Genomic DNA, 18,195 nt, shown 5'->3' on the forward strand with positions numbered 1-18,195 from the left:
ATCCCAAAACAATCTGCCTGTTTGGGCTTTAAGGACAGATTTTAAGCAGAGAGGCATTCAACACATCTAGCATTTCTCCTTAACAGAACAAATACTGACACTGAACTCCCCAAGAAGGACGAAACTGCCTTGAAACATCTACTCTCAGCATTGTTGGATGCAGCCTGCACCCCTAAAAAAAAGTCTAAAAGGATAGTAATCCATTCCAGTACTCTTTCACTGTGAAGCACTGGAATTTCACTGTAGGTCTCTTCTTCCTCACCCTTTTCAAGATTTGCCAGTCTAAAGAGGCAACTGGGAATGCTCACTTAGGTCTTCCATTCACAGTGCCTGGTACATCTGACCAAAATCACCATCGGATAATTTGGACACTGGAGATCATCACCTTAAGCAGTTGGGTTGAGTATGCCCTCAATATGCCCTACCCAAATGACCCAACCCCTCTTCCCTTGTTACCACACAACATTTTAAGAAACTCATATGCACAGACATCTGTCCAGGGCTGGGAATCCACAGCCTTTGAACAACTATATCTGGCTTTGGATTCAGGCACACAATAACTGTGGCTTCTTTGGTCTTCACTAAAAGACTGGCGGATACTACAAAGCCTTTGCATACCTTAAAAACTATCTGTTAATTCTGTCCTGTGTCATCCAGCAAAACCCACTGTTTTGTAGGGATACATCCAGTACAGTAGCTAACAAATAATTTATTCTTTATGGGAATAAAAACTTACTATTCAGCCAGGTCAGCTCTTTGCCACCAGTACCTTCTGCTGCTATTTAAGGAAGCAAGAAGTCAGAGACTCCAGTATAGACTGAGGTTTCCAAAGGAAGAGTCCTTTTGCAAACAGAAAATATAAACCCTCTGCACACTTCAATTTAGAGTAAATGATGAATCTAACCAGTTATAGTCATAAACTCCCTAATAAGATGGATCCCAACACAGTTTGAGAAAGAATTTAATCTCAGCACTCACTGTGAATCAGTCAGCCTCCAGGACAATCTTACAGGAAGCTTTTGATGCTTTTGCTGTTATGGAAGAAAAATGGTTGTACCATATGTTTTGAGACAGCATCATAGTTCCTGTGTTCTGGACTACAAGAAGAGGTAGAAAAGAATACATCCTTCAAAAAGAAAAGAAATTGAACCATATTTCACTCTGACACTCTTGACCTGTGCCAAAATATCTAGGAGCCCACACATGTACCCCCCAAAGCAAGCTTTATATCCTTGCCATAAATTGGTGTCTTAAATAACCCTCTTCACAGCCTACGTGTTAAGTCTTGCTGAGAAAGAAATAATTTTCTGAATGTCCCTCAAGTGTCGATTCCACGACACTGCAGCATCGTCAATTAGATAAGACTTTAGAAGATGCATAGCTGTGAACAACTTGCTTTTTGCATCCAGTAGAGTTACACCACAAAAAAATCCCAAGTGGAAACTGTTAAAGGACAAGCTGTCCTCATTCACCTTGGCAGCTGAGTCCTAGACACAGCAGATCACAGTCCATTTTTTCAGTTTGCATAACATCTTTCCTCCCTTTCCATTATTCTTTATTGATCCCTGTCACAAGAATCTGCGCGAGCTGAACATTCAACCTCTACAGAACTTCAGTGCCACAGAGCTGATTTCCGTCACATGAAAGGGAAGGCATTTCATGCTCCATCAGATCTTCACAGCAGATATTAAGCCTGCAGATGAGCACTTCCAATTCAAAATCCTACTCTTTAGTCTCTCATGGCACAAGAGGTCTTTACGAAACAGATATGGTAGAAACACTCTTCAGGAATCAAAATACAGAAATTTTTAAAAGGATTTGGTAAGTCTTCATCTTGCCACTAAAACAGCAACACTTCATTGGGATATTTTTTTTGTCCCACTTGATGGCAAACCCTCTGAAATCAAGACAACATACTCTTTTGTATTACCTTCTCCAAAACCAGTATTTTTGGTAGTTGCTGCATCAGAAAGAAAAGTCCATTCAAAATTCCTGCCCAGGAGGGTTTCTGGCTTTCACTTCTCTCAGGAAATTATTTTGTTTAATCGTTCCTTAAAGCTGACTGTTTCTCCAACAGTGACAATTCTATGCACATCCGATCTTATCTATTCTTTATCCCTTTATGCTAACAGAACATGGACTTTCAGGAAAATGCATATTTTTACCTCTGATGTTGCCAAATTCTATGCAAAGTATTTCTGATTTGATTATGGACTATATGAAACAATACTAAGCAATACTAACTATACTAAACAATATGAAGGAATACTAGCAATACTAACTGTCATGGTTTAGCCCCAGCCAGCAGCTGAGCACCACATGGCTGCTCGCTCACCCCTCCCCACTGCTGTGGGAATGGGAAGACAAAACTCATGGGTTGTGATAAGGACAGTTTACTGGGACATCAAAGGGAGAAGAAAATAACAACAGTACTTATAACAGAATATACAAAATGGGTGATATGCAATGCAGTTTCTCACCCGACGACCCGACAACCGTACACAACAGCTTCTCAGACTGTCCCGGAGCTGTTTGGAGCAATGCCGCCCATCCCCGACTAGCCCTTTGATGCTGAGCATGACGTCATATGGTATGTAATACCCCTTTGGCTGGTTTGGGCTACCTGTCCTGACTGTGTCCTGTTCCAGCCTCTGGTGAAAACTAACTCTATCCCAGCTGAAACCAGGACACAAACTTAAAACAGTATATTTCATTCCAATACAAATACATTTAACTAGACTACAAGCAACATCTGAGGCTTCCCTGCTTTACTGTCTTTATGACTGGGTGGTAAGCTGTCCTGGGCTTTATTCACACTTTTGTTAAGCCCTACGCTTTTACTGAGGTGTTTAAAAGCAATGCCACTTTTGAGTTAGCTGTCTGTCAGGATTTATGGAGTTAAGGATGTGGGACCCTCCTTCAGGTACCAGTTCCATGGTATATCATCCACAGTGTCAATAGACACAGATAGTTACTAGAAGGAAAAGATAGGCTATGAACCAGTAACTGTTGTTCTTGAAACTGTGTATGCATACATTGCTAATACTCCAAGTCCTTTCCTCAGAATCCTGTCTGTGTTGGGGTTCTCAAACCAAGAGGAACTAAGTGAGGTTGACATTTTCTGCTCTTTACACCATCAAAGATAATGGATGCACTTAGAAGCATGCACTTATGCATACTGCCAGGATAATCCTTTCTGGTAAGAGTTCTGATATGGCACATGCAAAATTATATATAAATTTATGTGCAAGTGTATGATAAATTCTCTTTTGAGATACTAAAAACCACTGCAGTATAACTAAGAACTTCAGTCTCTCAAAGTGCTGAAAAATTCATGTCAGTTGATCCTTTATACAATAAAACTACTGTGATGAAAATTGCTGGCAAAAGTCACTATCTATCTCAGAAAGCAAAGTGGGAAAAATATCTGCCTGAATGAAAAAAATGGCAAGATCTGGTGAAACAATAAGGAAGGAAAATAAACTTTAAATTGGAAGAAGAATTTATTTGTAAATTTATTTTTGAATGACTATGGATTAAGACACTGTTGGTACACAGTGGAGCTTCCTTTAGGTGACAACTATTAGAGTATGTTTTAGATCTGAAAGAAAAATGTTTTTTCTGCATATACTGAAAATAAATTGAAGTTTTTCAGAACAAGTTTGAAAATACATAATACTTTGTAATTGCACAACTCCATCTGAAAAATAATAAATTTGCCATGAAACTATATACTAAGAAAAAGAAATAAAAATTATGAATCAGCTTTCAGTCTGTTAGGAAAGAACAATGGAGCCTGCATAGAATTTCTGTGCAGAAAAAGACGTGAAGAAGTATTAACCATAACTCTAACGCCACATATGGATAAAATGCCTTTTCTGATATGAGGTTTACGCTTGTTTTGGAACATCCCTGAATTGTTTCTCTCAAATTGGGAAAAGGACCTTTTCTCAGAATTAGCATCTTCTAGTATATTTTTGCAAAGATAGCTCAAAGATAAACTGTGTAATACATATATAGGTCCAGTTCCCCACACTGCTCTTTTTTATGGCTTCAACCTTTACTAGAAACTACCATTGTAATGAGTAGTGGAGGTTCTGCATATACAAAATTCACTTACATTGTTTTGATTTCTACCCTCAGGATGCTGTGTATTACATGGAGGAAAGGATGACCATCTTCCTTTCTTATAATAATAATTACTGACCTGAAGCAACTAGTGAATGTCCATAATCAGTCAATATGTACTTTGCCACCATTTCACAAGCATGGTTGACTGAAACAAGGAACTCTTCAGCTGTTACTGGATTACGTATCCCATTCATTCATTGAACCTCATTTCCATCATTTTCTAGTAGAACATTCTTAAGCCGACTTAAACAGTGAATAAATGAATGCATAAATTGCATTGTGAATTGTAGACACTGGTTTCAAGAATAATGTGATATTCAACAGTTTTCAAGCTCCTTTGACAGATATATAGATGCAGGATAATAAACAAGATAAATATATCAATCATGAGCTCATAAAGCAAGCAGATGTAAATCACAAATCCAGATGAATCTGGTAGCCTCAGTTTCGGAATTTCTGCTAATCCTTTCACTGGCATGTTTGTCATCTAAATATTATTGTTGATTTTAAAAATCGCACTTAGTTCTAATTTTTGACTGAAACTTCTCCATGACAAACATTGTCTCCTAGTCATTGACCACAAATCATTGAGTTCTAACTTGTGCTCCTGCTATCTCACACAATTTCCAAACACCATCTCCAAATATGTTGCAGAGAAATTAACAGAAAGGTGGCATTTTATGTCACCCACCTATCCAAATCATTTTGGCTTTGGATAATATCAGATAAAAGGAAATATCCAGAAACATTTTTGACTATACAACCCAGATGGCCTTTGGAAAGGTGAGTGCAACACCAGGGAAAAGAGATAACATAAAGTTTATGTACTATGAATTTAATTTCAAGTTATTTTTTTCTCTAATAATTTGATAATTTGGACTATCAGACTGTTAAAACATTAATTACCATAACAATAAAGTTTTAGCTCCAGATATAATGTTTCCTTTTGCTTCCTTTGTGTAATACTCTCCCTGTGCAAATACAATGCTATGATATTCTTCATTTTACATGTGTTTCCCAAACTTGTCAGAGAAGTACTATAGGGCAACTTTACATACTCAGGTTAATTTTAAATTTGCTTGCTCAAATTAACAACTTTTTTGCTCTAACCAGAGCAAAAAAGGTGAAAGTGCAGTCTTAACTGCTCCTCAAGTTTTTTTCTCAGTTATGTATTCTTTATTTGCAGTTTTACTTATCTTTACTTATCACTTTCCATTTGCAAACACTTTTTTTTTCTCAGCCAAAGTAGTTCTCTGTTTATTAACATCTCTCTCTCTTTTTCTAGTGTAGATGAGTTAACCTATAAAAGTGTTAACCCTTTTCCCTCTAAAGAGTCTTCCCTCACTCATCATGACTGGAAGAAAATTATTAAGTAACACCACTCACACTTTCTGATTTTAGATCATAAATATTCAAAAACAATAAAACAAGTAATCAGCAGGTTTCTGAAGGAGCCTAAATAGTTTGAAATTCAGGGTGCCCTGCAAAGCTATTTATTTCCTACGGCTTCTGGGAGCAATATACTTTCAAATACAATAGCATAGTGTTTTGATAGAGTGATACTTCTTATTTTGTGGGCAAGGCCAATTTTCATAAGCTATCAATCCGGCCTGGACTGAGGAACCAGCAATGTACCCTTGCAGCAAAGAAAGTCAACAGCACCGTGGGCTCCATTAGGAAAACATCACCAGGAGATCGAGAGAGATGATCCTTCCTCTCTGCTGCGCCCTGGTGAGACACATCTGGAGTGCTGTGTCCAGTTCTGCGCTCCCCAGTAGAAGAGAGATACGGAGCTACTGGAGAGAGTCCAGCAAAAGGCCACTAAGACGATTAAGGAACTGGAGCATTTTTCACGTGAGGAGAGGCTGAGAGAAACTGTTCAGGCTGGAGAAGAGAAGGCTCAGCAGGGACCTTATTAATGTATATAAATACCTGATGGGAAGGAGCAAGGGAGACAGACACAGTCTCATTTCAGTGGTGCCCAGTGACAGGACAAGAGGCAATAGGCAGGAAATCCTCTTTAAATATAGGAACAAGCTTTTTACAGAGTGGGTTGTCAAACACTCGAACAGGTTGCCCAGAGAGATTGTGGAGCATCCACCTTTGGAGATATTTAAAATCTGACTGAACATAGTCCTGAGCAAGCTCTAGATGACCTTGCTTTGAGCAGGGGGGTTGGGCTAGATGATTTCCAGAGGTGCCTTACAACCTCAGCTATTCTGTGATTCTGTGATTTTCAGCAAGTCAGTACTTCTCTGCAGTATTTTACAAATTCAAAACCATGTAAAAAATAAAAATCTGGATTATAGAAAATGAAATTTCTGTGTTTATCACCAACCATTGGTGCTAACTGGTACCCATTACTGCTGAAAACTAATTTCCACTTTCAAGTGAATTACCGTTTTGAATTAATTCCTGTTTGACTATTATTGTGGCATTAAACATTTTATATTTTTTCAATAAATCACATGACAAAATACAAGCGTCAACTAAAAATAATTTAAAGGACACTTCCATCTAGTATGCTACACAGTCGTATGTGCAGTTCTGCTGACTTCTATTGGAGTTCATTTCCTAAGCACCTCATTTCTATCACACAGTTGTTAATGAATTTTACTCACTGCAGTTTATTAAAATTCAGGGAGAGTTAAAGAGGAAGAACATTTTTATTCAGAATAGGTTCCATTCTTCAAACATAAGCACAGAAAAAGAATGCATTATCTTGTATGAAACATGAAATATTCAAAGAGAAAGAGTTGAAAAAGATTTTTATAATGAATTATAAAATATTATGTTTTGATACAGAAGAAATACTGAATGGGCTGCTAGTAGGAACAATGTGCTAAAGCAAACAAATTTCTCAAAGATGTCTTCATTTGTTTCATTCAAATATTTCTGAATAACTTTAACTAGCAATATTAAATTAGTGATTCTAGCAGGACAAACAGCATACATACTACCTGGAAATCTGCTGCTTCTGCATTACAATAAAAAGTAGAAACTAGGGCTCTGTAGAAAGTTAAGTAAACTTGACAATTATACAGAAACATTAATGATAAACCTACCTTGCCTACATATTGATAATCAGATCCTGTGTATTCCTCTAAAAGAAAAAACTGGTTCCACATCCAGCCTCGCTTCTGGCGGTGAATTGCTTTTCCATCATTCCCTGATGCACGTCCCCCAAAGCTTTTGGGTCTGAGATCAGGAGTCCTTCTGAACAGCATTTCTGTGTGGCAGGGATGTGGCAGCCACATCCAGAGCAACAGAAGTAGTAGGGCTTGCTGTATTATCATAGTTCTCCACTGCTGATGCTCTTCAAGCTGGTCAGCGATGGAGTCTACAGTTTTGTTTTTCTTGACTTGCTTTTTATGTCTCTAGTTGCCGATGCAGCCAAGCAGTTTCCAGCAACTCATCTCTGAACTGTACATAGTAACCAAATCCTGAAAGTAAACAAGGAAGAGACAATATAAGTTGAAATGCATTCACTGTCTAGTCGTCAACATCCCTGCTACTGTACCCTGCAGATACAAAACATTATGACATAGAAAACAACCTGGTCAGGAATGTAAAGGTTATCCAGATAGGGAGAACATTGTGAAAGCGTTAGGAAGCTGCTGTCAAAACACTTCCTCAGAAAGAGTAAGAGTGCCCTGAGATGATCAGCTATTTCCCCATTAAAAACTTTCAATTTAGAAACTTCTAAGGGTGTTCTTTATATAGACTAGGGTATTAATATTGCTGAAACTTACACATTAAATACTGCTGCCTTTGCTTCAAATATTTTCCACCCGATTTGATTTACAAGAATTCCAGTGTTTTATTAATCTTACTAGCCAGAGAACTGAAAAGCCAACACAAAGTAGATTTAGAAATGAGGAAATGGTAAAACACCAGTTCTCCAGGGTGTTTTAAATGGTAAAAGAGAACATCATATGCATCAGAAGAAATGCAACATGACAAGAAGCAAACTTTTAAATAGAAAAAGTTCTTGAGATGATCTTGCAATATGGAATGATGCAAACTTAGCCTTAAAATGTAGAAAGTATTTAAAAAATGAGGGCTTGTTTTGCAAGTATCCTGAATAACTAATTTTGGAAAGTACTGAAATTAATGTCATTATGGGAAGTGATATATAAACTGAAAGAGGGTCGATTTAGATTAGATATTAGGAAGAAATTCTGTGCTGTGAGAGTGGTGAGACACTGGAACAGGTTGTCCAGAGAGGTTGTGGATGCCCCCTCCCTGGGAGTGTTTAAGACCAGGTTGGATGGGGCGTTGGGTAACCTGGTTTAGTGGAGGGTGTCCCTGCCCATGGCAGGGGGGTTGGAACTAGATGGTCTTTGAGGTCCCTTCCGACCCAAGCCATTCTATGATTCTATGATATTGCAGAGAGAAGGCAATCCTCTCCTAACTCATCTTTGTTTTGTCTCCACTTCTTTTTTTGGTTTACTTTTTTTCTTTTAGTTTTTCCTCCTTCTGATGGAACCATGAGATGTTATTTCAGCAAGACAATTTTAGCCAGGTTCTCTTTACTTCCATCCCAGGATTTAGAGAGTAACACTTTTTGCTGATGAGATCATTTGGTAATATTTTCCTTCAGTAAATCATGAAAACCCATGACTTGTCTTCTTAATTGGGTATAGTTCCTGCAAACTTTAATCAGGGTGGTTTGGGTTTTTTTAGCATGCCCACAGAAAAAATGCCTAGATGGTGGTTGTAGCTCCTTCTATATTCTTCCACATGTGGCACAAAACTCAAGTAGCAAAACGCTTGGGTTGTTTTTTCTATTCTTTTCTGATTTTGATAGATAAGTAACATCGCACACAGCAGTCCCATATGTCCTCTGGTTTTAATAACATTGTACTGCAGCTCTCTATCATCTTAAGTATTTTTTATTTTTCAAAGTAGAGCTATATAAAACTTTCAGAAATTCTTTTTCTGTTTCAGTTTGAGACTGATGTGCTACTTAAGATAATTCCAGTAAGCCTGTGTTGATTATAAGAGTTTGCAGTAAAATGTCAGGGGTTTAGTGCGGAAAGCCTATGAAATGTAGTGATTTCTTACAGTTAAAAGACTCTCTGTGTGTGCACACACACATGTGTGTGAACAGGTTCAGTTCAGGAACCGGCTTTTATCTTGAGAGTTAAATTCTCTCAGGAGAATGTTTTCCCATCTCCTTCAACATTTGGAAGACTAAAGAACTTCTCAAAGCCACTGCTTTCAAGCTCCAAGACTGTTCACAGTAACTCACAGGCGTTTATTCCATTTGTCTTAACACCAGGTTGAACCACATGAAGTTCAACAAGGCCAAGTGCAAGGTCCTGCACATGGGTCGGCGCAATCCCAAGCACAACTACAGGCTGGACGAGGAATGGATTGAAAGCAGCCTCAAGGAGAAGGATTTGGGGGTATTGACTGATGGGAAGCTCAACATGAGCCGGCAGTGTGCGCTTGCAGCCCAGAAAGCCAACCGTGTCCTGGGCTGCATCAAAAGAGGGGTGACCAGCAGGTCGAGGGAGGTGATCCTGCCCCTCTACTCCGCTCTTGTGAGACCCCACCTGGAGTGCTGCGTCCAGCTCTGGGGGCCCCAGTACAGGAGAGACATGGATCTGTTGGAGTGAGTCCAGAGGAGGGCCATGAAGCTGAATGGAGGGCTGGAGCACCTCTCCTATGAGGACAGGCTGCAACAGTTGGGGTTGTTCAGCCTGGAGAAAAGAAGGCTCCAGGGAGATCTAATTGCGGCCTTCCAGTACCTGAAGGGGCCTACAGGAAAGCTGGAGAGGGACTGTTTATCAGGGAGTGTAGTGACAGGACAAGGGGTAATGGGTTCAAGCTGAAGGAGGGTCGGTTTAGATTGGATGTTAGAAAGAAATTCTTTATTGTGAGAGTGGGCACTGGAACAGGTTGCCCAGAGAGGCTGTGGATGCCCCCTCCCTGGAAGTGTTTAAGACCAGGTTGGATGAGGCTTTGGGCAACGTGGTCTAGTGGAGGGTGTCCCTGCCCGCAGCAGGGGGGTTGGAACTAGATGATCTTTGAGGTCCCTTCCAACCCAAGCCATTCTATGATTCTATGATTTACATCATCTTCTTTTCTCCTAAAACTTTGACATTTAGTTGATTTATGAACTTCGAATGCTATCCAGAACAATCTGTTTTACTATAAACCACTAATAACATATGCTGAGTTGTATCAGCATGTACAAACTGGAGATGTGATCCTCCACCTTGGAAATTATTTATCACAACTCATATTTATGTTCTTTTGAAACAAAGGTGTACTGAGTGAGAGAGGAGGACTATGATTTATTCTTACATACTTAGAAGTGTTTCTTCTCAAAGACCATAGGAATTTCAAACTTGAAATTAGCTCTTCAGGATATTATTAGTTTCTCTAAAAATTGGAAAGCTATTGGATTTTTTTTTTTTAAAAGGTGATATAATGTTTTTTTCTTTTTTGGTGTGGTTTTTTTTTTGTTCCTCTTTCGCTTTCTTGTTGCCATCAGTATATATATTCCATTATTCACACATTATTATTTGATGTAGAAGTGTTGTTAAATTCCTCTTGGGAAATAATGCTTCAATATTAGGGGTTGTTATTGAATTTCCTACTTGTTAAATTAGGTCAGCAGAATGAAAGCTCAGATGAAATTTGTTAAAGTTACAAAAGTAGCTAATGCACATGGACTTGGCAAGCATGGCTGCTTAATGGATGTACGTACCAGCAAGGTCTTTTCCCTCCTTTGAGACTCCTCTTGGAGTTCAGCTTCCTGCTTTAAATGTAACAAGTTTGATAATAATCTACACTAAAGCAATAACATTTACCTTTAAAAATAAGCTACCAAACAACAAAAAACAGCCTGAACTAACAACAATTAAATACAAAGCACTAGAATAAAAGAAATATTTGAAGAGAATTAGATTAAGGAAACCTTTTCATATATAACTACAGAAAATAGAAGTCCCAGTTCTGTAAGACATTGCGTTCTGTGCTGCCCTGTCAGAGATGGAACAGTCAATGGAGGAAGATAAATTTATCATTTTTTTATTTTTTTAATTTTAATTCCCTGGAAAACTAATTGGAAAAATGTCTAAATATCGGTGAAAATCTTATCTTAGAAGAGGGTCTGAAAACTCAGTAGAATTGTAATAGTTTTGCTGGCTTCAAGTAAGTATATTTTTAAAAGAACTGAAATAATTTTAATTAGCTTTAAATAGTTTAAAATGAAACTATTTCAGCAGTCTTTCTCCTCAAATCTGTCTCTACTTCTTCTTCCAGAAGATCACTTCTCAACTTTTTCCCATAATAGAAAAGAAACAAAGAAACAAAAAAACAATTAAAACTGTTTTAAAGCTTTCTAAAACCTATCAAATACATGCAAGGTTCCATATTTCTGTGTAATTTTCTACATTACATTAAACTTACTACAGAGGAATATTGTCCCAACTCTGCTCTTGTTTCTACAGGTTTTTGTTTTGGAATTATTTTTAATGAGTTTTCTTGGAACAATCTCTAATATGGAGGAGATGGATCAATCATCACTGAAGCTATTAATCATTTCACAATTAGCTTTCAGCTAACAATTTTAAAACAATTAGGCAGTTCTCACTTTCCTCAGGTTAATCACTTCTATATCATTCAGAACTTAGAAGAAAACTTCTTAATGCAATTCAAGCAGTATTCATGTGATTTCAAATATAATTTTGGCAAAATTTGGAAAATATTGTATTTTGCTTGCTCTGTCATGCAACACTCCTAATAGTACTAAAACATACTTCATACCATTTGAAACACATGAGCTTTAACGAACACATAAGATGGGCCATGAATACCTTTAAGTGATGCACTTCTCAGACCTTCATTTACTGGTTGCTCCAGGAGGTTGATCTTTTACAACTGAGATGTTAGTTCTTTAGTAAACTATTTTCTCTTTTTGTCTGTCTTTCTGCATTAATGTATAGCTGCTTTTGGAAGTCAGCAGAATTAAATTTAAAGTAAAAACTGTAATAGAGCTCAAAAGCTTTTTTTTTTTTCATTCAAGAAATTTTAGTAAACCTCTCTCTTTTGTGAAGAGCAAATTTGAACAGCAAAACATTTTACTTGGGATAGCTGTCATTTATGATTTTTGTTCTGTATTTAACCTTGGTCAAACTTGAACTGATTTTTAATTGCATAACATTTCAAAAAGCTTGTTTAAAGAAAGATAGTTATGCAATGCCATTGCTGTTTTCACCATTTCTGTTTCAGTTGGGAGCCATTATCTATTCACATCTCTAATCTTGTCTTTCAGTCCTTTTTTGCTATGTTTGTACAAAAGAAAGATATGTTTGGAAACAAAGATGCTTCATGACATATTAGGTTAAACTACACTGTAATAAAATTAAAGATTTTTCTCCTCATAAAATTCCAGTGAAAGACACTGGACCATGTTTTGTTCTTGTTTTGTTCTTACTCTGCAGAGGTGACACCAATAGAGCTATTCTTACAGCCACAGTGAGAAACTTTTCTTATTTTCTGCCCCATTTCTCCAAACCTTTGGTCCCCCTCCAGCCACCAGTATAGAGCTACCACAGACCTATTCTTTCAAAGTGGCTACAGCCGTCAGTGATGAGACACAATTGGTACTGTTTTGGTGTCCTCCTTGAAGCAGATAACTTAGTAAGGTGCCTCTCTGTTCCATTAGAACTCTGACTCCCGGCTTATGATGTCATAAGCAAAATTCAAAATTCTGGCTAGGTTTTGAAATGATAGGAACTATTTAACAAGCTAGTAAAAACGGAAGTAGGAAGGCAGCTAAGTGTGGCAAAACCTGTATTTTCAATGAGCCTCAGAAGAGCCTCCAGCTCAGCTTAGTTGTTTTAACTTATTTGCCATCTCTTTATCAAAAAGAAGAACAAAGTTCTAATGCTTTAGAGCACAGTATGATCAAACAAGAACTTTAAACAGACACCTTTGCAATAAACTTTTATTCAAAACACAACAAAATATTTCCCTCTGTAAGGGTAACTTACAGGTGTAAGTTATCCCTTAAGGGAAAAAGATGACAATACTTTTTATAAAGGTTTTTAAGAGTACTTGAAGCAAACAAATGAGTTCTTTCAAACGATCAGTTCTTAATGGCTTCTAATCTCATCATTCCTTGTATTACAGATTTATGTTCCTTGCTTTATCTATTATATCCCAATGAAGTTGCCTGAAGCCATTCATAATGTAATTGCCTAGTTCTGAACTAAGGAGATAATAGGTAAATTGTCAATAAGCTGCTTATTTGATAACCTCCAGCAGAACACTTACACACCGCATTGACCACACTTCAAGTTATTAAATTATAACGTTTGCAAAGTAGTCAGCTATACCTTTGAACTTTAGAACTCAGTCCTTTTTATGAAGTCCTGCAACCCTTGATCCACTTAGGAATTTGAATGGAGTATGCATAGTTTGATGCTAAACTAAAAAAAACCCAACAACAACTAACACTTCAGGAATTATGTATTTTAATTATTAACAGTAATCATATTTCCCAATTGTCAAAACTACTTCACTCAAATAAGAGTTTTTCATATTAATTTCATAGTTCATGAGGAGAAAAACTGAAAAACAAGAGAGGAAACAAAGGAAAAGGAAATACTGAGCATTATAACTTTTGCTACAAGAATTAAGTAATATTTTAGGCAACAGAAAGATTATATAGAAGCATACCTTATGTGTCAGTTTTAAGTATATTTATATAGTACAAATCCTAATCGTTATTAAAAAAATAAGTTAATATGCATGACATTGATTCAAAGTGGAAGATTAAAGATTCAGTCTGCCTTCCACTGGTAGTTCAGTAAAAGTGATATCCAAAAAATGGATAAAATAAACCCAAGCAGATATTAAACAGAGGAGGAAGAAAGCATTAACACCTCACTCCTCCCAGTTCCACTGCTGCAGGGACTGTTCTCCTCCTCCCTGTAAAGATCTCCTGATGCCTCACCGCAACCCTTCCCTGTTCTTCTCAAGGAAGACTGAGACCCTCAGTCTTAAGACACAGCGGGACATTGAAAGGGTGAACATAACACCAGCGAAAACATTAGTAACTTGTCTTGCATAATAATTTTGACTGTTTATTAGTGAGGCTTTTCTGTATTAATCAGATTACTTGGATACCTGATAATAATTCTTAGCTCTCTGTATATGGTGAATTCACTTTTTCTCTCAGCAAGACACCGAGAGTAGCACACAATTATGGTAATTCTCTACTTACACATTTAAATTTACATTTGTCCCTGAAATTTTGGGAGAGAAGTTATGCGTGCAGCAGTGACATAATGGTAGGTGACTTGCGGACATGAAAACGTTATTTAAATCTTTATTATTTCTGTACCCTGTGAGGTCCCCACAGCATTTCATTCCTTGCTACATCCTGTTCTCACTTCTAGACGACTCTTTCTTATCTGATCATATATACTGAGTTAACTTTTCACAGGTCGTGGTAGCAACCCCATATTTTTCTGCATAATTTTGATGAACAATTAGAGAGTGAATTTATTAAATTTATAGAGTGCATACCCCCTGAATTAAAAAAAAAAAAAAGCAAACCAAAACAGAATTAAAATTCAAAATATTCTCCCAAAATTAAAGAAATTACCTGAAATGTGCAGTATATGATTTTTTTAAAAAAAACAGCAAAAACAACCAAAACAGAAGTGGAAAGATCATAATAGGTTGCACAACATAGGAAGAAACTACCTAGGCACAGTCCTGGAGAAAATAATTGAGGAATAGGTGTATAATAGTTCTGAACAATCTCGATACAGTGGAATTTTTTACACCTATCTTTAAAAAAACAAAAAAGAAAAAAGGACAAAAGAAGATATGTGAACAGGAATATTATTCTTAAGAAGTATGAAATAATCCTTCTGCTTTGGGCCTGGCTGAGATGGAGTTAGTTTTCCCCACCGCAGCCCCCCAGCGCTGTGCTGTGTCTGGGCAGCCAGCAAGGTGTTGGTAGCACACCGGTGTTTTGGCTCCTGCTGAGCAGGGCTGGCACAGCACCAGGGCTGTCTCTCCAACATCCCCCTCACCAGTAGGCTGGGGGTGGGCAAGAGCTTGGGAGGGGACACAGCCAGGACAGCTGACCCAAACAGACCAAAGGGATGTTCCATACCATATGGTGTCATGCTCAGCAATAAAAGCTGAGAGATAGGGGGAGGAAGCAGTGTCATTCAATATTACAAAATTTGTCTTCTAGAGCAACTGCTATGCATACGGAAGCCCTGCTTCCTGGGAAGTGACTGGACATCACCTCCTGATGGCAAGTAGAAAATAAATCTTTGGTTTTCCTTTGCTTCCATGCACAGACTTTGCTTCTGCTTTATTAAACTGTCTTTTCCTTGACATACGAGTGTTTTTCCATCTTATTTTCTCCCCTCCCTGCCCAGCTGAGGACAGGACTGATAGAGTGGCTTGGTGGGCACCTGGCATCCAGACAAGGTCAACCCACCACACCTTCCTCTCCAATCAGCCTCATTTAAAATGCTGTGTCCAGGTTTGAACATCACAGCAACATGTAAATAATCAAAATCAGGCTAGCAACAAAATGTTTGGGGAAAAAAGTGTTAATTTTGAGGAAAGAACTACTATACCTATTTGCATAGTCTACAGAAAGAAAAAAGAGATGAAGAAGGTGATAAGACTGTAGTTTTCAGAAACAGAAACACTTTTGAAAATAAGAAATTATTCTCAATGCACACCACTGATAGTATAAGTAACTGATTTCCATCTGTCATGGTTTAACCCCAGCCAGTAACTCAGCACCCGCAGCCACTCGCTCAGTCCTCCCCACCTGCAAGGGGACAGGGAGGAGAATGGAAAAAAAACTTGTGAGTTGAGATAAAGACAGTTTAATAGGATAATAAAGAAAGATGGTGATGATAATAATAATAATATAAACAATAATAAGACAAATGATACACAAATGCAATTGCTCACCACATGCAAAAGGAAAAGAAAACAATCCAATGTCCAATCTGTTTCTCAACAGCAAATCTGCCTCCCGGCTCGCTTCCCCAGTTACATCTGGAGCATGACGTTCTATGGCAGGGACCATCCCTGTGGCCAGCCTGGGCCAGCTGTCCTGGCTGTGCTCTCCCAGCTTCTGCTGCACCTGGCAGGGCATGAGAGGCTGAAAAGTCCTGGACTTGGTGTAGGCACTGCAACTACTCAGCAACAACTAAATACATCAGTGTGTTATCAACAATATTCTCATCCTAAACCCAAAGCACGGCACTATACCAGCTACTAGAAAGAAAATTAACTCTGTCTCAGCTGAAACAAGGACACAACCACAACAGCAATGATTTAGGTTAAGTATTAAGAAAAATTTCCTATATATTTGCAGGGGTAGTTGGCAGCTGAAATAAGATGTGACTGAAGTTTGGAAGAACAGTCTGAGAGAACTGCTTTCAGAAATGGACTGCCTGCAGCTGGTGTGACCAGAGGATTTCTCAAGATCTTTTCAAGCTCCATCCTGTAGAACTCTATCCCATCTTTTTCAATGTCATTATTTCTCCTCATTATGTCTTCCTACCTCTGGTACCACTGTTACCATTGGCCACCCTATCCTCCTATATACAAATACGTATTATTCATTCCAGCTCAACTCTGTCCTTTTCTGTTTATCCAATTTCATCTCAAAAGCAGCTGTAGATTTACTGTTGTGAGTTGAAAGCAACTTAAGTTCTCCTGCTTGCCAGCGAGCATAGCATACTTTTCCACATCAAATGATACCGTCCTAGCCACACGGTTCCCTCCCATTTACATAAGGTCTGTGCCAATCCTCTGAGTCTCCCTCCATAAGGTTTTGGAGTTGCATTTATCCCATCAATTATCTGCTATGTTCTCCCAGATAGAGAGTGAATTTAGCTTTATCTTACTCCACCCTGAATTCGTCCCATGTACTCCTTCCTAAATGATTATCCCTTTTGTCTTTAGCCCATTGCCACGCTGCCTTCTAAAACATCCATATTCCATTATTAGCAGACTTTTTTCCTTTGATAAAGAAGGTAGTCCTCTACTTCATCTACTAAAAAAAAAAAAAACCCAAACAAACTCAAAACCAGTAAGAGCTTTTAGTATTTAATTATACTTTCTTTTTCATTTCTTTCTTTCCTTGTTTGTTTAATTAAAAAGAAAAAACACCAAAACCCAAACCACCTTTCACAATTTAAAAAGACCCTGTTCTGACCTGTAGTATGTATGGTAGGGGAAAAGGAGAAGAGAGTGATGGTGGAGAGCAGGACAAAGACCCATTCTGAATGAGAAGCAGCAAACAAGTTCCAGAATGTGTTTTATTCTCTGAAGAAGTAGGGAGTAGAAGAAAAATAGTGATTTATCAGACAAAGTAAATCTATTTGCACCACTATAACATTGTAATTTAGACAAAAGGGCATATACTAAAGAGATTTTGTTAACACACCATTTTCTTTTTCTTATTCATTACATTCCATCTTTGACAGACCATGATTTTTTGGAAATTAAAAGATCAGAAAATTCTGTCTGGATGTTACCAAGAGCCAAAACTGAGAGATCATTGAATATCTAGACCTGGGGACTTAATATTCTTTCTCCCTGTACTGAAGGGTTTTCCTGAACAGGGCGAATTGTAACGAGTAATGCTGAAGGGTTACAAAAAAGACATTCTTTTCCTTCAGGGCAGGTGGAATTTTAAATCTCCTAGTCTTTGCTATCCAATGCTTTCACCTGCCAGCAAACTCTAAGCCTTACTAGAGAAACAGAATAAGCACAGAAGCGTGCCAAATATCTAAAAACTCACCATAATCTCATCAGGAGTTTATATCTTCAGCTTAGGCTGAAACCTTACAGCTTCAGAGAGCAGAGGCAGTTCACTAAAGCATAAAGAATTGGGGCATTGAGAGACCGTGCCTGCTTAGAAAACTGTGTAATTTAATAAAATGTTCATTGATGTCTGCACAGTGGCTCCTCAAACTTGTGTTAGTGCCTGTGCCTGCAGCATGGATAGTCCCATTCCTGCTAATTAGATGATAGCAGAAGGATTGCATT

At 38.0% G+C, this 18,195-nt stretch overlaps 1 protein-coding gene across 5 annotated transcripts in view; it reads right to left on the minus strand.

Moving 5' to 3' along the window:
* Nucleotides 1-18,195, minus strand: part of CDH10 (cadherin 10) — a 118,875-nt gene that overhangs the window by 67,450 nt on the left and 33,230 nt on the right. For all 5 annotated transcript variants that reach the window (XM_054815392.1, XM_054815391.1, XM_054815393.1 and 2 more), the window contains one exon: nucleotides 7,197-7,574. In XM_054815392.1, coding sequence (XP_054671367.1) covers nucleotides 7,197-7,427 — 231 coding nt within the window. In that variant the 5' untranslated portion in view covers nucleotides 7,428-7,574. The remainder of the gene's footprint in view (nucleotides 1-7,196; nucleotides 7,575-18,195) is intronic.

Source organism: Grus americana, chromosome 2 (genome assembly GCF_028858705.1).
Source record: "Grus americana isolate bGruAme1 chromosome 2, bGruAme1.mat, whole genome shotgun sequence".
NCBI lineage: Eukaryota > Metazoa > Chordata > Aves > Gruiformes > Gruidae > Grus > Grus americana.